The sequence below is a fragment of the Priapulus caudatus genome, unplaced genomic scaffold (genome assembly GCF_000485595.1).
Source record: "Priapulus caudatus unplaced genomic scaffold, Priapulus_caudatus-5.0.1 Scaffold18, whole genome shotgun sequence".
NCBI classification, from domain to species: Eukaryota; Metazoa; Priapulida; class Priapulimorpha; order Priapulimorphida; family Priapulidae; genus Priapulus; species Priapulus caudatus.
The window spans coordinates 693,950-716,357 of record NW_014577079.1 but is presented as its reverse complement, the minus strand read 5'-3'; the positions used below and the strand labels follow the sequence as shown (position 1 = coordinate 716,357).

General features: G+C 42.8%; 1 protein-coding gene across 2 annotated transcripts in view; it reads right to left on the bottom strand.

The window, feature by feature from the left end:
* The window catches only part of LOC106811233 (phosphatidylinositol 3-kinase regulatory subunit alpha-like), a 215,096-nt gene that overhangs the window by 161,219 nt on the left and 31,469 nt on the right, over positions 1-22,408 (bottom strand). For both annotated transcript variants that reach the window (XM_014814790.1, XM_014814797.1), the window contains exon 2: positions 18,091-18,530. In XM_014814790.1, coding sequence (XP_014670276.1) covers positions 18,091-18,409 — 319 coding nt within the window. In that variant the 5' untranslated portion in view covers positions 18,410-18,530. The remainder of the gene's footprint in view (positions 1-18,090; positions 18,531-22,408) is intronic.

Genomic DNA, 22,408 nt, shown 5'->3' with positions numbered 1-22,408 from the left:
AGAGTAATAATTATAATTATAATATAATTATAATTATAATAATATATTATGCCTATACGCCTGTCGTGTTCCGTCTGTAATCATACTAGGTCTATTAAATACACTGCCATGATCACCTCCTTTCATTCTGCATCGCACCTGTAATTCTTAATTCGCATATATAGTATCTGTTCGACATTGCTGTCGCGATTAATTCCAACTCGGGCATTTTCATCTTATTATAGTCTAGCTATATATAAATCATTGTGCGCATTCGCCATGTAGATTTACACTATATATTGTCGATCAGGCAAGTGATAGCTATGCAAAATTACTGATGCAAATCATTACTTGCAACAGAACATCTGCAATGCTTCTTTTATTTTCGTGTGTTGAAATGTGTTTAGGGGTGCCCGCTTTAGAGCTTTCTGGCCGGCAATGTTGAATAGAATACGTGCAACCGCAAACACGGGGGTGGCCAGTCTGTCCTGGTCGACGTATGTAATATAACCAGAATATGTACATGCGACTTTTACATTTTCCGTGCGTGCATCAGTTCTCCGTAACGTCAAACCAATTACATTACCTCCACTGCAACTCCGTTGCGCGGAGGTAAAAAGACAGGCTATATTGATCTAGCTTGCAGAATTTTTGAACTAACCTATATGGTGAGTATTTATGCTATGCACAAATTATGACCGAAATGTCTTTACATATTAATGAGAAATAGGTGAAAATATTATATAATTACGAATGATGACATGTAAGTTTTTTAGCTATTTCTCATCGATAATGAGCAGCACACGTTAGCATGTAGCAGTAGCATAACACAAATCCTAACGCAACAGCTAGGCGTCTTCATAGCCTTTGAATCCTTACGATTACTTATAGCACATAACAATTATGTTAATGCACTGCGAAAGATCGACACGAGTACAAATGGCCACCTTTTGTGCTTGCACCTTACCGGTAGAGACAAACCGAAGAAATATAATAACTAGACAGAGGGCACTCAAAGAGAGTGCATACCTCCGTGAGCGTGTAACATGTATACATGTGTATAACAGCTGGCTCGCTGCTGGCTACACACACACACGAACACACACACGAGAGCGATTACATTACCTCCCTGCAACTCCGTTGCGCGAAGGTAACTAAACTATCTGTGTCTTTTTTGTGTTGCGGACACGTCCGGAGTAGAAAAATCATTTCATACGGTAAAAACTTTTCGGAGGCTGTATGCTAAGAGACCTGGTTCGTTATTTTCGTGAAGGCATACTAAGGCTGGCTGATACAACTGTGTGCACAAAATAATGCCAAACAGCATCGCGAGCATGACAACATCCTATGAACGACGCTATATATGTTCATCTATCTGTCATTAAAAGCATACCTGCGGCACAGCGAAAGTAATATTCGGTCCGGACGCGAATCATATGATGCAATTAACACAATGCGATGCAATGCGACGATATGAATGGATCGGATGCACTTCAGACAGTAATTGTGCTTTCACGAGCATTTCTATCAATTCAACGACAGATCTGAGAAAGACACTTTTGTGGACGACAGCCCGGTGGGTGCATCTGAGCCGCCAATCATGCTACCGTGAAACACATTGATCGAGAGACGTGTTTACGAACCGACGAGTGCTCCGCACGATCGCAAAAATTCCGCGCGTCATAAACCACAAGGCAGCAGCACAGTACCAGGAGTAGATAATAGGGAATGCCCTATTATTATATTATAATTCCCTATTATCTACATCAGACAGTACCCAGCTGCGACGTGGTGCCGTCGAGCAGCAGAGGGCCTAGTCGACCTAATAAGGCGTCTGTAATGCCATTCGTCAGAAACGCGAACTGATTGGGATAAAGTACCACACGTGGCACAACTAAAGGCCACGAACTCGAACTCGAACGCGTCACCAAAGCTGAGCTAATCCGGATATAATGAAGAAAGACCTGATTGAAGAACGATAATACCAGTGTTCTGACGTCATACAACCTATAACACGTGTTGTGGTAAGGCCTAGATCGTACTGTTATGCTAGAGACTCTTAACTCGATTTTCTTAAAGTCTGGCTATGTCCTCGAACGAGTCAGCAAACTGTCAAAGCTGAGCTAATCCTGATATAATGAAGAACACCTAATGATGAGACTTATAGAGTACAGTGTTCTGACGTCATACAACCTATAACACGTGTTGTGGTAAGGCCTAGATCGTTACTGTTATGCTAGAGAATCTCAACTTCGATTTCTAAAGGTCTGCTATTCCCAACGAGTCACAACGACAACAGCTGAGCTAATCCTGATATAATGAAGAACACCTAATGATGAGACTTAAAAAGCCCTACAGCATTCTCACATCAATAAAACTATACACACATTATTCTTATGCTAGCTATCCACCATTAACTTCGAATAAAATACTTTCCTTTACGTATGAACAGTACATTATACTGTGTATTACGTGTAGTCTATCTGACTCTCCATTAAAAATCATCTAGTTTTATCGCAAGAATGGTTTTCTAACATTGCGAGAGCCTGAGGCATAATGACTATGAATGACTGGGCACGATTCACAAGTCGAACGGTCCATCACCGAGCCTCGCAGGCTTAACCAATGCACCTACTACAGCAGCAAACATCTACGACGCCATCCCGAAAACTCAAATAAGTCCTCCATAAAAACACAGAAGGCGAACCGCCAACTGAAAGTCAAATGTATAGAAATGGCTGAAACTACCTTATAGCCCAGACTAGGTGTACTTAGCAGCTCTCAAACACAAGAATCACATCATCATCAAAGTGAAGACAAACCAAAGTGGGTGCCAGAACCATATTCAAAGACATTGCACACTAAATGGGAATCAGACCCGGAACACTCAGACAGACGCTATCGCCCTATCTACTCTGGGCTGAGTAGCGTGCCTGCGAGAGTCGGCCATCGCAAGGAAAGTGTCAATGACACTGGAGCTCACCACAAAAAGGACACAAATCAGTGAGTAAGACGAAGTCATTTGCATTGACAACCATCGACGTACATAAGATTTAACGATTGCCACTATATTCGCAATATATAGTATTTATAACCAAACATGAATCACAATTGTACCTTGAGACGCGTATAACCCCTTGTAAGCGAGTTGCGTTGAAATAAATACGGTTATGGCTGCTCCGACATTTTTATAACTCTTTACTCAATATAGACGTATCGGCAGGGTGAGAGAAATAGCCAGTTTTTTTTCAAATTCGCATTAAAAATTGTACCAAGAAACTTGTAAAACAACCAACTCTTGGACACCACAGACCGTTTGGTATATACATAGCTATATTAAGCCAAACCCTACCAATTGCATAAATTTTTTAAATACAAAACCCTAGCCCTTATCAATCACATAACCAACAATGAGCAAAACCGTGAACCTGAACTGACCATGGCAATCCTCCCATTTTGGCCAAAAAATTGACGTGGCCGAAAGTACGTCGACTGCGTGCTCCAAATAGGACGTTTAATATGGGAGCATAGCATAACCAACTATACTCCCAATTTCAAAACATGGCCAAACATTCCTGATTATCGTGACCGCGACAGGAAATTTGACGACAGACGGACGCAGAGCCATTCTGATGCTTAGAGACCAACCCAACGCAGATGACCGGCTAGCTCTACTGCCTGTGCATTGCTCCCCACACTTAACAATGGTTCACCCCAAGTAAAAACCTAACACAAAAAACGACGCTGCCACCCTCCTCTTCCATCAGAACATAAAGAAGAGATAAAGCCAGCACGGTTCATTCACGCGTTCACCCCTGGATCGCAATCTTCCGAAAACTACAGGACTCGCCCAACAAAGCACTTCAGCAATAAGCCAACAAAGCTTCAACTGCAGACCGCCAGAATTCCTCCACCGAGCCAAACGAGGTAAATGCCGGACGTGGTCCGCCTAAACGCCGCAAACAGGTTGTCGATGCAGGGCACTCATGCAGAAAGAAACACTGAAGATTGGCCCAACGCATGCGACTGGCGGGGAGACCAACATGGACATCTCTAATCCCTTATACCTAGAGCCAGTAGCCCTGAACATTGACTTTCAACCCCCGTGCCATCCTGTTGCTGCATGCTAGGCCGAGGAGTGTAGTACCCGAGCCAAAAAGAAGAAGGAGAAATATCACAAAGTAACATCGGAACGTTGAAAAACTAGCACAATAAACCTAATCACGATTTGTGTATCATTGTCTTGTGTCGGAGTCCGTCCACCACAGTCTGGACCTGTCATGCTATACTAACCGTATATGTATACGAGAGACGGACGCGCGAGCGTCCCACGATGACCCACGACGTATAGGCACGCGCATTCCCACATGAACCACGACCTTTCACGAAAAACGCTAGCCCCCCCCCCCCCAACAATGCCCGAAACCTCACGACTGTCACGACTGACTGCACACACCCACAACACACCACGACATACCGTTTTTCTGTCGCATCCCCATCACAAATCACTTAATGCGTAGCCTTGGACCACGAAATACATTTCGGGAGGGCCTTACATAGATCTGGCCACGCAAAAATTATGGGCTACCACGACAAAATTTCCTACGATCTGTGTGACCGCTCGGCTATACATAAAAGACCCGGAATCATTATAAAATTAGAATATAATAATCGAATATTATATAATATAAAATTAATCATATCATATATAATATCTCTAATAAATACAATATTATATAATGAAATATTATAAAATATATAATAATAAATTTAATAAATCGAATACAAAGACGCCGAATTATAAGATACAAATCAGATGGTGACTTTCAGAACAACAATGCCGCAGGCGACAGGCTCACGGTGTGTGTGTCGCGAAAATTCATCCTGTGATGCAAGACGTCTTATAGAGACCGAATGTGCCGTCACTCCAAACACACGACGGCTGTTCTAACACAAGCCCCTGCTCCATATGTAGCCATAGCGTAAAATGATGTGCGTACGTAAAACACGAGTGTGTGCCTGCAGACCGCGGAAAGCATCGAGCAATCGAGTCTACATAAGTTTAGAATAAAAAAAAATTAAGAAATTTTTTTTGTTAAATTTTTTTTTTTAAAATTTTTACCGAACAGCCCCGTGCTTTCACTTTCCATCCTTGAAACTATAAAAACGGCAATAAGACCTCAGACCTGTTACAACGGTACCAAAAACACAGTCGTCGCTGATTACCCCCCGACACGCATAAGACCAGAGCAATGATGCGTAGACCAGCCAGCCCCCACTCCCCCACCGGTGACGTCACACTTCGGTAACTCTAAACATAACTTCTTATTCTGTTGACTCGTAAGCCAATGAAAAAAAGCAGCCTACACTTTCGCACCCTCCCCTCAATCTCTATATCATGCACACATTTGCATTGCCGGTTTGCAGGCAAACATATTATCTAGAACGTGCCAAGCCATGGCTTGCCCCGTGGTTTTTGCCTACTCACACAGCATCACAATCAGCCTTCAGGGCGCTATAGACAGACTGCTTTAGAAAATAATATGATTTAAGGAGTGTAAACCTTGTTCAACAAATATTTGCCTTTGCAATTAAACTGTGCAACTGTACATGTAGCCTCACATTCACACAGGTATGGGCTCTAATAAAAGCAAAAGCAGTTCAGTCCTTTGTTAACAGTCAACAAATCAATGTTCAACCCTCCTCTTGAGGGTCAAAAGGTTATCCGACACTTACTCTTCGCATGTCAGCGGAAAGTACATTTTATGGTCCTTTCAATAAAGCCATAAAAATGGTAGGTCACCGCTGAAACAAAAAAGTTTTCCAATCGCTCCGTCAGACCATGTCCTCAGAAAATGTCTAAAATCTGCCCTGTGCCCCATTGACCTTTGACCTGTGACCTCCAATTTCGGCACAGTGATGGCTTTTCCTACCATGATGCTATACACCGACTATCACGAGCCTAGGTCGAGCCGTTTAGATTTGTGACGCAATTCTGCGTTTCCTCCCTATACCTTAAGTTAAGGAGGGAATGTTCCCCCTTCTTTTACACCTCTTGACCTTTGACCTTTGACCCCCAGCTCCGACATCCCAACTCGTTTTCGGATTACCCTTCAACGTCCCGAATATCGTGACCGTACGTCGAGCGGTTAAGATTTGTGCCCAACTGTTGACGGACGCACGGACGGCCGGACGCACGGACGGACGGACAATCATGCGATTCTACAAGCTGCACCTGACTACGTCAGATGAGCTAAAAACACTCACATCTGTAGCGTTGTTTTTTACCAAGGTCGCGTAGAGATCAAATTTAATGGCCAAAAAGCATCGATAAAATGTTTTTCGCTGTCAAAGTATTAAAATTGCCATTAGCTAAAATTTAAAATGTTGAAATACTAGCAAGTACGTCATTTTGAACGGATTCATAGAATTACAGGGTCTATTTCAATACAAAAAATTCACTCTTTTACATTTGTACATTTATCACTAATTGCATGTCTTACTTGACATTTAGAGTCTCTTCGAGGATAAACATAATGATCACAACTCCTATACAGCTTTTATCTTATTCGTTGTTAGCTAGAATTTAAAGTGTTGAAATACTAGCAAGTACGTCATTTTGAACGGATTCATAGAATTATAGGGTCTTTTTCAATGCAAAAGACACAGACTTTTTTAACATCTGTACATTTGTGACTTATTGTCTTACTTGACATTTAGTCTCTTAGAAGATAAAAATAATGACCACAACAGCCACAACTCCTATTAGGCTTTTATTATTTTGCTTACGTAAGTATTACAGTTGCTAGCTTTCAGCATAGTATATATACAAACACATGTGTTTGTATATATCTATGCTTTCAGCTAGCATTCAGTGTGTTGTAAACAATCATCAGACTATGGGAACAAAAGTTGTCACGTGATGGCCGGATCTGTCCAGGGGCCGGTATCAGGAGGATGATTAGGTCTGTGCTTATTAGTCCTATAGTTCAGACTTTTTATCCTACGTCGTTGTCAGGGTATCAATATCACAGTCTTTATTTGAGTGAAAATAATCCATCACGTGGGTAGACTCGCTTCGTACGTTGTTGATAAGCAACAGCCTGAGAATCAACATTGCTGTTGTGGCAGCTGGGGACTACTGGAATCCGTCTACAATGTATGATCACGTGTGAATTCCTTGTTGCGAGTCTTGTGGTTTGCAGCGGTGTAGATGTACCTCGCCGGCACACGGCTGCTCGCGTAAAGCTGAGAAATTGAACTTCTGCAGTGTTTTGTCAACATTAGCGGAAACCCTCGACGAAAACTCTTCAGCTGCGAGCGCACGCACGCGAGAATCGTAAAGAACAGCGATACGGAACAAGGATAATTAACCGGTGGCTGGTGAACTCGAGAGAGATAGAGAGAGAGAGATAGAGAGAGAGAGAGAGAGAGAGAGAGAGAGAGAGAGAGAGAGAGAGAGAGAGAGAGAGAGAGAGAGAGAGAGAGAGAGAGAGAGAGAGAGAGGCGCGTGTGCGGGGTGGTGCCGCGAACGCAGTCAACAATCCATATACGAGCGCGGTCGATCGTAAAGGGTGCATGTGCATGGGTGTTTAAAGTTTAATTTAAAGTTTAAACACACTGAGGTGACGCGCGAGAGAAGCGCCTGTGCTGGGATTGCCGACGATAACGCCGATGCGCCGCCATTCACGTGCGCCGGCCCCGTGACTGACACGACGTGAAGACGAACGCTAGTGTAATGTTGAAAGTTGTCATATAAGTGGTTCAACGCCAATAACAGTTACTACCGACGTGAAACTAATGACCAAGGGACATTCTACTACCATTTGTACTAAGTGATCTGCGAAGAGTTCTGTTCATGATCATCCAAGCATCCGAAATTAACTTTCACTCGGGTGAATTTGCATCGTTATACACTAATCTCCAGCCTCCGTTCGCGCGGCTAATCATTATCAGTATTATCAAGTAGACTACTGCTGCGACTATGAAGACTGTGGTGCGGCTGTAGGGTTTTATGTAGGCCGGCTGCATGGCTGTCCGCGGCGGTACCCTGGCACACTTGGTACAGAGTCTAAATGGCCACATGGCAGTCATACCACATTGCTCGAGCACTATGCGACATTCTGACCCATAATCATAACGATCATAATCACACGAAGAAACGAGACTAATCAATGCAGCCTCTGCTGAAGCGGATGCTGCAACACCTCCTCAGGAGTTCTGTAATATGTTTATTGAGATTCACGGTGATATTAGTCGTGCATATATGTAAATTAAGTGGGTGGTTATTCTTTTAAGTGTGCTCAGGAGTTCTGTAATATATTGATTGAGATAAGTTACAAAGACCCAAGTTGCCATACAAATTATGTATATCTTTATTTCTAAAACGCAGCCATTTACTACAGACACTAGGCATTACTGCTGACAATAGCTCGCCTAAAGTTAGAAATCATGAAGCACACATTGACAATTCTTCCACCAAGAGAAATTTTCTGATGGGGCAGGTCTCTTTTTAATATTTTAAATGTCTTGCTTGGACCAATCAACCTCTACACGAATCCTCTTAGATGCGATACGTCTATCCAAAACAACTGTCTCTGCATGAAGTTAGGATTTTCCTGAGCATTGATGGCGTGCTCCACCATAGCTATCACTGACATAAGAAACAAGGCCTGTGTCATCTAATGTATACATGCCCCAACTTGGGTAACTCGCGGTTCTAGTACCTAGAGATGTTCGATTTGTTCTGATATGTTGATCAAAATAGTCACAACAAACCGATCGCCGGTGGTTATATAAACTTACGCGACTAGCGGTTCTAATACCTAGAGACATCTGCATGGCTATTTATTCGATTATATCAACAGACAGAGCAAAACTTATATTAGAGCTCTTAAAGTTAGGTATAAATATGTTCGATTTGTTCTGATATTTTGAACGAAATATAGGATCGGCTATGTGTGATCGATGTATGTTTACATCTGCCATGGGTGATTGCGCAACCGGCTCTACAACTGCTGCTCCCGCTGCGCCACCTGCTGACAAAGCTAGCGGCTAACCCCATTAGGAGACTGTGAACAGTACCCGCGAAAGTTATCGCATGCTGAAGCCGGAAAACTGGCTGTAGTGGTACCACGAACATTATCCATATATAGACGACCAGTCATAAACATATCTATACTCTAGTATACATTATGGCGTAGTATTGTAGTACTGGTTTATTCCAGGTTGGCCTACTCCCATTTCGGCTACGGCAAAATTCCAATTTCGCCTACAGCAAAATTCCCAGTTGGCCTACACCAATTTCGCCTATTCCCAATTCGTCTACGCTCAAAATCTACCCAATTCCCATTTCGTCTACGATCGGTTTGTTCACTAAATAATCATTTATAAATAATAAAAGATGGTTTTGATTGGCATACATAGACTACAGGAACCAGAAGAAAACAATAATGAGATACAAATAATGAGAACACAACTTGACAAAAATAGAAACTATAAATCATAATGGGAGTAGGCGAAGTGCGAATATTGCCGATTCTGAGAGTAGACGAAATGGGAGTAGGCGAAATGGGACGTAGGCGAAATGGGACGTAGGCGAAATGGGTGTAGGCGGTTATTTTGCTACTGATGTTGTGATGATGAACAAAGATAATCATAAAGCAATTTTGACAAGATACAATGTAATATATCCAGATGCTTTAAAATAGGAGAGATTCGATGTTTACTTCTTACTACAATTTAACTACAACATATATATATATAATCTATAATGTAACTGAAACTTATGGGAACCCTCTGAAGATTAATATGATTTAATAATTAAATCTAAATAAAAATTATTGATTAAAATTTGCAAGCACAAAGTATCATGTTTTCCAATCAGGATTTTAGATGAAATCTCATTAATATAGATCTGCATCGAACGGCACGCTATATATGCAAATAAAACGAAATTAAACTGAAAATGATCCGAAACGCTGCAGTAACGTTATCACATCAGATCTTAATTTGCTAAGACTGCATATAAATACAGTCTGGAACTCCAGCAATGTTATTATGTCGGTTAGTAATGGCTCCTTTAATGCAGGTCCGCGTCGGAAAACATCAATAAACATCCAACATTTTGCCGCGAGTTTGCTTGAACTTGGTGCAGGAAGTGTGCGTGTGTGTGTGAGTGTCTAAGCGTGTGCTCGCGCGGCTGCATGGGTATTTCTGTAGCTGTACCGGCTGAAAGTAATGGGTATAGAAAAACAACTTTTATGAACCGTATGAGGTTATTAAATGAAAGAAATGCATCTTAAAAAATAATAATTAAAACATAGTAACCTACACGTGAAGTAGTAAAACAATCAAGCCGTGTAACCACTCTGTAGATATTATCAAGAGTGTCATAACATAGATGAATACGACTGGCTCAAAACACAAGAAATTCAACATTTCCATGCCCTAGTTTACCTATGACTTATCACGTGAAACTCAATGAAAACGACATGAGAAGTAGCGTTGTACATCCCACCTGCCCCCACACTTTACTTTGTATCGATACCTCTTCTTATTATGACGTTATAGCGTAGAACATCAGACATGGTTTTAGTCATAGTCAAGCGGCGGGCATTTACGGCCGATGCAATGAAACAATTGGCAGCTCGCTGTGACTGTGAGACGCTGTTGACGGGGTTAGGCAGGGATTGGCAAGCCAACTATAACATAACTATAATAAGTCTATAATATGCCACTCATTAACATAAGTCTAAATAAAATAAGTCCTTATTACGACTCTCCTGATATTATGATATCTGATAGGAATGCTTCATGATCAACGGTTATATTTATAACCTCTATATACGCTAGCTTTTTCCAGTAACGTCAAGGGCGTTGGAACGATTTTTTTTGCACTGAAGTCTGCATGATGAATTGATTTCATGTTTACGTGATTTCATTACTCACGTCCTGCTACGTACTGTTGACATATGGCACTTTATATGTTTTGTGTCCGACAAAAGTTCTTCAAACTAAAAACCTCTGTTTAGAACGTTTTTAGTCACTGGATAACATTGGAATAAGAGCGGCATGATCAACTATACCTACATCTTCCTGTTTACGTGAGTGTTTTTACTATGATCTCAAGTTCCTAAGAAATATCAAACAAGAATATAGTAGCATATCAACTATCTACATCACGTAGTCACGGTGACTATACTTTAGTACTATAGAGCTAGGGTCAGATGAAAAAAGCCGTGGCTATACGCGACCGGTTCTCCGGACGACGAGGTGAAGCGCCTAGGCTACGCGTCTGGACATCCAATCTCAACAGTGATTCTTGCGACACGTACACGCATGATTGCGCAACGGCGACGCTCTGCTGATTGCTCGGAGACGATATGTGTGTGTATGTGTGTGTGGGTGTGTGTGAGTGTGTGTGTGGGGGCGGGAGAGGGAAAGAAGAAGAGCTAGTCAGGTCACTAAGAGGTCGTGTTGGTGTGGTCGTGTGTGTAGTGTGGTGTGAGTGTGTGTGTGTGTTGTGTGTGTGCGCGTGCGCAGTGTTGTGTGTGTGTGTGATGAGAGAGAGAGCAGAGAGAAGATGAGAGAAAAGAGCTAGAGGCTTGTGTGGTGTGTGTGTGTGTGGGTGTGCTGTGTGTGGTGTGTGCTATGGTGTGAGAGAGAGCAGGAGAGAGAGAGACGAGAGAGAGAAAGAGAGAGCGAGAGAGGACGGATGACAGGATAGACAGCAACATGCATATATATGTATCATTTACGGCAATCAGCAGACGCGTCCCGTTGCGCAATCATGTGTGGTACGCTAGGCGGGGATCACTGTGTGAATAGCGTATGTCCGGATGCGTAGCCTTGGAGGATACTAGGGCAACCGGTTCCGGACGCGTATAGCCACTGTGTAAAAAAAAATTGCCACTTACAAATAGCTATACCGAAACACCAACAAAACAACTGATCCCCAACGTTTGATCATGCAATGCAGGGAAGGAGGGGTGGAAATAAAACTCAGATAAAGCACGTCTATATTATTTATATAGCCGCTTTCTATAATGGTGATAATACACAATAGTAAATACGTTTTCCTTATACGCTACTTTGAAATTTTACTATCAAGAGATGCTATCAAAATCTGGCCCCTATATTTATTTGCCTTTATACATGCGTACGTGCAAAGTTTGCACGTACGTACCTACCGTGTGACAGTATTAGTATTAGTTTTAAAAAAATGAATCACTTTCACCTTTCTTCAATATGTGGTGAAGGGAAAGCTATAGTAATCCATATAGACCGGCAGCCCAGAGGCTTGAGGGTAGACGAACTAGGTACCAATATTTACGTATTGGAGTATACAGGTGTGATACCTAAGACTTATAGAAATGCTATTCTGGCGGGTACCCCCCGTTGCGTATAGCCAGGGAGACGCCCCAAAAGGGTTGTAAGAAAAACGGGTCTGAAATAGATGTTCATGGTACAATTGCAATAAGTACCATGGTGAGGTAACTGCTAAATATACATCAAAAAACATATACAACAGAAATTTTCGCATGTTGTTAAAGACCCGCCAGACCCCCCCAAAGGGCCTAAAATATTTAGGCTAGAAATAGACGAGACAGGTACAAGTGAAAGTGATGCAAATGATCAGGTTCATTCCATAGAGGCCACAAAACAGGCTACGCCAGAAATTTTTGCCTGTTGTACAAGGGGTGCCAGACACCCTCAAATATTGTACCCTGGCACTGTGGTACATCTAGGCTGGCCTAGATGTTATGGGTACCACTTGAAACTAGGTTTTTAAGTGACAAAGCATCCTCTCGGGAATACAAAATGGGCAATGACAGAAATGTATTCTCAATGTGTTGGTCCTGCCAGACTCCCAAAATAGATCCCTTGGCACATCTAAGGCTAGTCTAGATGTTATAGGTACCACTTGAAACTAGGTTTAAGTGACAAAGCACTTCTCAGGTAATACAAAATGGGCAATGACAGAAATTTATTCCATGGGTTTGGTCCTGCCAGACCCCCCAAAATAACGGACGCCTGCATTCGGGAAGATAAAGGTTCATCGGCGCGGGTTCCTGTGAGAATAAGACAGTGACCCTTGCTCCTCCACAGAGAGCTTTAACAAAGACTAATATGGAATACTGATTTTAAACTTTGATATGGAAACTTATGACAAGATTTTATTTCAAAAATGCCAAATTAAACTGACAGAGTTACAAAACGGACTCAAGAGTGGGCAAGTTTTGCCATCCACATCGTAATACAAAAATATCTCTAACGTTTCAACCACGAATATCACAACATCATAACTTGCAAATCCTAAGAGAATTAGGAACATGATATAAAAAATTTAATCTGGATGAAAAATATAATGCATTCAAGAAAACGAATCAGTAGCAAGTAAGTACATGTAGTATTCTTCAAGAATCAAGCCGTTGGCTTGTTTGATGCGATTCTTCAGACGGCCTAAATATTGGATTCAAATCAGAAGCCTACAAAACAATGACATTTCTCACAGGAATCGTAGGGTATAACAGTATCGTTCTATGCTTTCAACCTAATATATAGTATATCCTTAAATTTTTACTTCGTGATAGAGAATTTTAAAGTAATTTGTACTACTTCATCATTCGCTGAGACAAGACTAGAATGAGTAGTATTCTCATGTGAAGCACCATACAACGCATACTTTGCAGCAGAGTATTTCCAAACAACATCACTTCCGATAATGCAAGGCATATAGGTCCTATAGCGTAAAATGCAACTTGTCAGTTGGCTAAGCAACTTCAGGCCTCGCTCTTCACTATCCGAATCGTCACTCCATTCTGGTCAGAGTCTGCTGCCAGAATCATCCGTTGGGATGTCATTCAATGTCCTCATTTTCCTGTATCTCTATCGATTTCCTCCTCGTGATCATTGCAGAAAAGATTGTCTGGTTCAGCAGGCCCCAGGAAACCAATCTGGTACATAATAGGCCGTTTTCATTCTTCCATCCATACTGGAAGAGAGGTCCAGATCTTGGTCGGTTGTGGGGAGTCTGCATTACCCCATATGATGCTCACATAATGCGCACGCTGCTACTTTATTCCACATGGTCTTTCCACATGGGGGTAGCCAGGGCCACAATCCACTTTCTTGACTTTCGCCATGGGTTTTTCCTGAAACGACAAGAGGAATGAATGCAGGAGGTACCGGTACAATGATATTATAAGGTCAGTTGTGTCAAGGTGCCTCTTCACTTATGAGTTTTCTTTTTCTCTTGCATGGCATTCAATTTTTTTCATTCATGTTCTCTCACCTTACTATTTTGCCAGTCAGCTGAACAAGCTTGTTTGAACTTGCCTTGTTAACATCATTCACTTGCCATTCCACTATAGGGAGCACACGTACACTTCTGCGATCTTCTCGTTAGTTCCCTCTCGACGACATGCTGCTGAAGAACATGATCAAACTTCCTGCATTGTCATCTTCTAGTAGCTCGTACGGCTTGATTTTCCTTTTCTGTAGAATGCCGCTGTAAAGTCACAGCCACTGAAAGATGTAGGTCTGGCAAAGCAGCTGTTAGATCTTGTTGTTTCTCTCTAAAGCCCTGGCAATGCTGGTGACATCAATGTATCTTCTACTGTTGCCAGAACCACAATCCATGATGATCATCTTCAATGGTATCCCAGCCACCATGTTCCGTCCGAGCATGCCCAAGATTATTACAATCACATCAGTGTCTGAGGCTCGGATGAGTAGGGTTCCAGTGGCTGTAGCAGCATGAAATGCTAGAAGGGTGTCTGCTTCCTCATGGCTTCCTTGCAACAAGTTTGGGTGGTCAACAGTCATCTTCTCACTAACTTCATCGTACTCAATGCGAAGGCATTTGCCCCCCCCCCCATGTGATACAATTAGTGTCTTCCGGCCAAGGATTGGTCCATAATGCGCCTTCTGCCACTCGATCATGAAGAATTTGGCGAGTTGATCCTTGAAAATGCCATTCTGCAATAGCTTTTGGCAACTCTGTTTCGGCCTTTGCTCACAACCACCTATGACAAATGGTTGGTCTTCAGCCCCACGTAATCTTCTTTCACTCTCCTTTAGCGAATCATGCAGATATCTGTCGAACAAGATGTGTACTTCTTTCCCTTTGCCAATGCTGCAGCATGCATGGCCCAAAAGTCGTCTTGCAAGATTTCCGTATGATGATATGTTGCCAATGGCTGACAGATATGAGCGAAGCAGGAGTCCACCATCAATCCAAGTTGCATCAATGGGAGGCAAGGATTTCATTCCATCTTGCAATGACTCAAGCTTGTTCAAGAGTTTGCTCTTATCCGTCTTCAACGTGAACCATCAGGTGTGGCAATTGAGAGAGAAACATCTGTGATCGGGTAAGTGACGACATGTTTTAGATCGAAGTTGGTTTTCTGAGAAATAACCACAAGCATACGGACAAACGGTCCGTTGACTGTTGACTGCTGGATCGCTTTGGAACTTGCGGATTGCTTGACCTTCGTGTTCTCACTGGCGAAGTTCTTCACTTTTCTCCGTCGTATGGGCTTCACTAATCTGGAGCTGTCTCGACATTCTTCCCTGAACTTTTTCTGCAGTTCATGACCAGTTTGTAACGAATCTGTGAGGTACTCTTGTGTCGATGGAGAGCGCTTTTTCATGTGGCAATATTCAACAGACTTGACGATGTGATGGCGCGGTTCAGAGAATGGTCGCATGATTCCGACACTGCTGTGAGAAGAGCCTGGATTGGCGGTTGTCTTTTTTTATTCGACTTGCACGAAGCTGTGTCCTTGGCTGCTCCTCTGGTAAGAGTCCCATCATCCGTCGCAACTCTGTTACAGACATTGCTCTCTGCGTTGACGTTATACACCATCGCCGTTATGCATTGGGAGAGTTATGGAATCCAACAATTCCCTTCATTGGGGAGCCGCATCTCTGTTCACGATTTGCTCTAGCGTTAGGTCTACTGCTGTTCTTGAAAAGGACTTGGATGTACGTCGAATTGAAAAGGCTCCTTTCTCCAGTACAGCGCGAATCTTCGGTCAGCAGCTTGAAGTGTGGTGAGGAAAAGTACTCCCCATCGAGCATAGTTAGGGCGATTTAGTCCGAAGAAGACATCGATGACTGTCGGAAGAATGGTGATGTAACTCTCTACATCATTAGTAACATAGAAACCACAATAATATGCGCCACTCTGTCTTGTATTACCTACAAGGAAAGTCCTCCTGCAAAATGATCCAGATCTATGTACATCACACATTAAAACAGATAACCTATAAGATACATGAACCGTAGGGCTTATCCTATTTTCACATTAGATATCATGGATTTAGGTATAGGCAAGGTATGGTGTACACCCGGGGGTGTACAGGCCTATATAGGCCTAATATAGCCTACCATGCATCGCTTGATGATGGGGTCATGGCGATGATGGGGTCCTCTAGCTATTCATACATGTACACACAAGGGGTCTGTTATATTTTGAACAACACTTTTCTTTTTGATCTAAATTACCTTAACTCTTTTAGAATTTCAAAAAAGCATTGACAATATCTGGAAGTTATCTGATGAACACGTGCGTTCCTGCGTCGTTGTGGTTGTTGTTGAGGACGGATTCCAACTGGGCCTGGGGTAGCCTAGATGTACGATTGGGGGTTCTGGGAGGGCCAATGCATTGGGAATAATTTCTGTCATTGCCCATTTTGTATTCCCTGAGAAGTGCTTTGTCAATTAAACCTAGTTTCAAGTGTACCTATAACATCTAGACTAGCCTAGATGGGCCAAGGGTTCTATTTTGGGGGTCTGGCAGGACCAACACATTGGAATACATTTCTGTCATTGCCCATTTTGTATTCCCAGAGAAGTGCTTTGTCACTTTAACCTAGTTTCAAGTGGTACCTATAACATCTAGGCCAGCCTAGATGTACCACATGCAGTGCCCAGTGGTACAATATTTGGGGGTGTCTGGCACCCCTTGTACAACAGACAAAATGGCGTAGCCTGTTTTGTGCTCTATGGAATGAACCTGATCATTTGGCATCACTTTCACTTGGTACCTGTCTCGTCTATTCTAGCCTAAATATTTAGGCCCTTTTGGGGGGTCTGGCGGGCCTTTAACAACAGCGAAAATTTCTGTTGTATATGTTTTTGATGTATATTTAGCAGTTACCTCACCATGGTACTTATTGCAATTGGTACCATGATCATCTATTTCAGACCCATTTTTTACACCCTTTTGGGGGGTCCCCTGGCTATACGCAACGGGGGGTACCCGCCAGAATAGCATTTCTATAAGTCTTAGGTGACACCCTATATACTCCAATACGTAGATATTGGTACCCAGTTCGTCTACCCTCAAGCCTCTGGGCTGCCGGTCTAATACACTCATCTGCTAGACGTTGATACTAATGTAAGCATATTTAACAAGAACAAACCACAAGCATGTGCCCAATGCACAATGTACAATGTGCAATGTACCCAATGCACGAATTCTGATTTCTATGCAAATGATGTGAAGGTGACCTGTCACTGAATCTTCTACATTCCACTTCGGTTTTTTCCTCTACCTCCCACCGCTACTACTAAATGCAATGACTGTCGCTGATGATGTCGTTTTTATAATGGAAAATTGCTCTGGGTGCAGCAAAACCTTCGAGAAATGCATCCATTTGCTCACAATTGGTGCGTAGATGCGTCAGATTGCTCTGGGAGGAGAAACACAGGTTGCGCGCGTGCTCAAATGATCCCTGCACTAGGGAATGGACAGATCCAACTCAATTTACAGGATTTATTGATACTATATTTTAGCCAAAAACACTAAAAACGACTAAAAATCGCCCTGAGAGCATCTTGAAAATGTGCGAAAAAAGAATGAAAAATGAAATTAATGACCATAATCAAAATCGTAAAAAATCGAAGAAAAAAAATAATGCACAACCCAACCCACACCCGCCACAAACGTACATGTATACAACATACACACGACATCAAGAGCTAATGTAACTATATTAAACATTGTACAAAAAATTTATTATTAGCTCATGACGACATGCATAAATGGCCCACCCACACCCACACCCCCTAATCCACCCCCGACCCCACCCCACAACGTACCCTTCATCGGCGACTCGCCGATCCCCGAGTCGTCGTTGGGCGGCTTGCGCGCGGCGGCGGCCGGGTGTCGCGGCGCGGGCCGCGGCGGCGCCACCACCTGCTTGCCGGCGTACTTGACGTACGTGCACGGGAAGAAGCCCGTGCGGTGCGTGCGCTCGTTCTCGCCGAACACCCAGTCGTTGGGCGCCTCGATCGGCACGTCGCGCTCGACGAGCACGTGCTTGTGCACGAACATGCGGTCGCCCTGCAGCATGGTGAGCTCGTCCGCCTCTTGCGGCTCGTAGTCGTACAGCGCCCTGTAGATCACCTGCTCGTTCATCGCGCTGCACAGCGACGACGACTCTGTTGATCGATCGATCGATCGCTCTCCTCGCTAAGCTAGCAGCAGCAGCAGCAGCGGCGGCAGCGGTAGTGGTAGCCTCGATCCGAGGAGGCGGTCACTGCAACGGAAAACGTTCGATGCGCCCGTTAGTGCTGTGAAGCTCACTCGATGGTCAATCATCGCGGTCGATCAACCGAGCCGCTCTCTTCCGCACACGTGCTCTCTCTCTCTCTCTTGCGTTCTCTCTCCCGCTCGCTCTTTCACATGCTCACTCTCCCTCCCTTTCTCTCTCTTTCTCTCGATCTCTCTCTCTCTCTCTCTCACTTTCACACGATCACTCTCCCTCCCTTTCTCTCTCTTTCCCTCTCTCTCCCACTTTCTTTCTCTCTCCTCTCATCTGCTGTTAATATGTTATTTATAATGTTTTTATAATAATACGAATTTAAGTTAATTATAATGAAATCACATTAGCATGATTAATCTTCATTTATCATCGCACCACCGTGACATTTTAAAATTGTTTTGAAATACAAAAACGTGTGCATGAAATGGAAAATACAGACTATGACTAAAGTAATTAACAGATGGCCTAATACCCATCCCAACAGAATTTTAGTGGTGTTATGTTGCATTATTTTGATAAATTAGCAAAAATATCACTAAACAGAGCCAACTGTTATCTACTAGGCAACATAAACAATTTCATAATCTATATATATTTTAATTATCATCATTATTGCTGACATATAATACATGGCATGCATATAAGATTATATTTCTTAGCATGATCCACCGATGCATACACTTTCAAGATATATGTCACTCTCAAAATCTCCATAAATCGGCACCTCCCACACCGGCTAAAGCGTATAGAACCATGACCAAAGCATATCAGCATCACTGCTAATCAGCCAGCATACCCATCGTCTTGTAGATTCCCCTGAGACGACCCGAGGACACCTGCATTATGATTATTCCCGCTTACGATACATCCGTCACACACACCACGCCAGGACAGCTCAAGTGACACCCCATTCAACTAATGCTCGTGCTGCGTGACATATCGATTATATGTCGGTGGAATCTATAAGTGACACCCAGCAAAATTACACCGACCAAATAATGATCAGATATGCGGCTGAACGCGTAGCGTGAGCGGATTCGTTATATACCATTGTTGCAGAAAACATATCGGCACTGCTGCGTTTTCGGCTCATATATTCTACGCCTCGAGCCATTTGGTGGTGTTAATTATAAAACTTCTATATATATATATATTATATATCAGAAGTAGATAATTATATCTACTTCTGATATATACTCATTGTGCGTGTATGCGTGGGTGCGTGTGTGCACGTGGGCGAGCACGCGCGTGTTCCTGTGGTATAACGCAAATGTTTATTTTATATAATATGATAATAAATATATTGTATATATTATATATATTATTATATTATATTATATATATATAATTATAATACGTATAAATTACACTGGCTACGTTTATCGAAGTAACGCCCCGCCTGCGATGTGTGCACGCGCGCGATGCCTCCGTGAGGTGTGTCGCGCGCGTCGTGGTGCGCGCGTCGTGAGGCGTTGCCTGATGACAGTAAACAGAAGTCATGAGAATTTCCTCACTAACACAAACAAAATTGCTCAACATAGTATTTATTCGAACGAGCGCTCAACGCCAAAAAAACTATGTGTTAAAGCTTGCGCCTTTGCGGCGAGAGATTGCAGTCTTATTCTAGTCCGGCAGAAAGATGCTTTTTATACTGACCTTGCATAGCTATATAAGTTGTTTTTATTGCTTTAAAGACTTTGCTTCAGTAGTCTACTCAATGATACCACCAACTGTCACTCTTAGCAGTGGTGGGGAATTTACTCTACACACCTTTATTTAATACTAGCTGCCGGATAACCCGATGCACCTGGAAAATCGTGCTACTAATTCTACATAAAAATCGACACAATAGACATTGGTAATAAATGGAGAATAACAATTGCAAACACAATATCAAATAGTTTTAATAATCATCTAATAAGATAAATAGTATGTAAAAACTGTTCGTATGACATTTATTTCACAGCACAACCAACTTAGAACTCAGGAACATATTAAAATAATATGGGTAAATGACAAAAAAGTTTTAGTAACACATTAACGAAATGGGTTCCTTTTCATTTCCAAAACCGCCTCTTTGCTAATCAGTTTTTCGTCGTATTCCTGGTGCAAATTGTGATAGAGATCCCTGCGCTCTCCAACTTTGAGTGCTCTCCACTAAGTGTCCGTGAGAAGCAGAACGTCGGAGAGTCGTAGCTAAGCCGCACTTATGTAGAAGGTTTCAAAGAATTCGTACACAGCGCCTACGATGGGGGATTATATTCGTCTTGACAGGTAATACATATACGCACCAAATGATTCAGCCCGCACGGCCCCCCCCCCCACCACCACACCGTCCAGGTGTTGTAGGGTTACAATTAACAGCATCAATCACCGTCCCTCACAGAAACAAATTTACAAAACAATCTCTCAAGACAAGAAGCAATGAATCCAAATTATTTGATGAGGACTTTACAAAGTGACATGGATGTACTGAGGCGATTCCGCACATCTAGTCATTCACTGAGCCACAGAGTGAAAGTGCCTGTAAAGATCCTCATCGCTTAAGCTAATATCGATGAACAACCTCAGACACGATCTGAAGAACCAGACACAATGTCCAGCACCGGCCATGATATGCAAGGCCAAGAAGAGAAGAAGAAAATAAGTCATTGTGAAGCAATGACACGATGATGTACGTTCTGTTGGGCTGTACCATTACCGTCGATAGAGGCGTAACATGCATGATAATGCAACGTCGATCACCAAGTAAGGCAGAGCTGTGGGATATTAATATATTCGTGCATACATGTGAATACAAGCTTATCAAGATATCATTCCCGACATGATTACCAGTCCCATGCCCTGACAGGATTGCACAACTGTCCATGTTGCCGCCCCACCGCCCCCCGCCCGCAGCGCCCGCTCGCCTCGCGGGACCTCGGGCGCGCCGCCCCGCCGGCGCCCCCCCCCTCCCGCCCCGCCCCGGGCCCGGCCGACGCCCGCAGCGCCGGGGCGCCGACCCAGGCCGCGCCCCCCCGCCCCCCCGCCGGAGCACACGGGATCGGAAAGGGCAATGATGTTGAAAAACTCTCGATGGAGGAAAAATTTGATCACTTGAGTCCTCCTTGGAAATTCAGAGCTGACTGATTTAATGATGTGTTGCTTTCTCTTTATGTCCACTTATTTGATTCAGCAGCTCGAAAAAAAAAAAAAAAAAAAAAAAAAAAAAAAAAAAAAAAAAACAAAAAACATTTTTCATAAATAATTAATATATATATAAAAAAAAAAAAAAAAAACATGCATGATGCAACATCATCGAACTGAGTGAGTCAACATTAAAGCTGGTAATATCTATATCATAAGGAGCAAACTGTACACGAAGCTGTGCATGCTGCCACACACCATGAAGCATTAAAGAAAAAGTCAAAAAGAACACACTATCAAGTGTCACTCTCGGACATGCCCTAAAAGACATCCAGAACCTATTGATCCGCGATGGAAATGGCTGGGTAAGGAATGAGGAAACTAGGTTCCCTACAGCCTGATTACAATCTCCCTGTTAAAGACTCCCCAGCACCAGATACATACTCAAGCTTCATCAAAGGTTTCTGTTCTTCGGAGAGTCATACAAGTCAAGGATGTGTTTGTACATTGTAGACTGGCGTGTACAACTGTTTGGCAATGTCAAGGCAGTGGCTGATATTTGTAATGAAACAAACTAGAGTCGTCGCAACACGAAGCCTTTGAATGACGAGGAAGACGAGGAGGAGGACGGATTAAACCAAACTGATTTGTGTTTGAAATTATGGTACAGAAAATGTTAATTGTAGGCTATATAAAAACTCACTTTCGTGATTTTCGTGTTTAACATAAAGGAAGGTTTGCGGTAA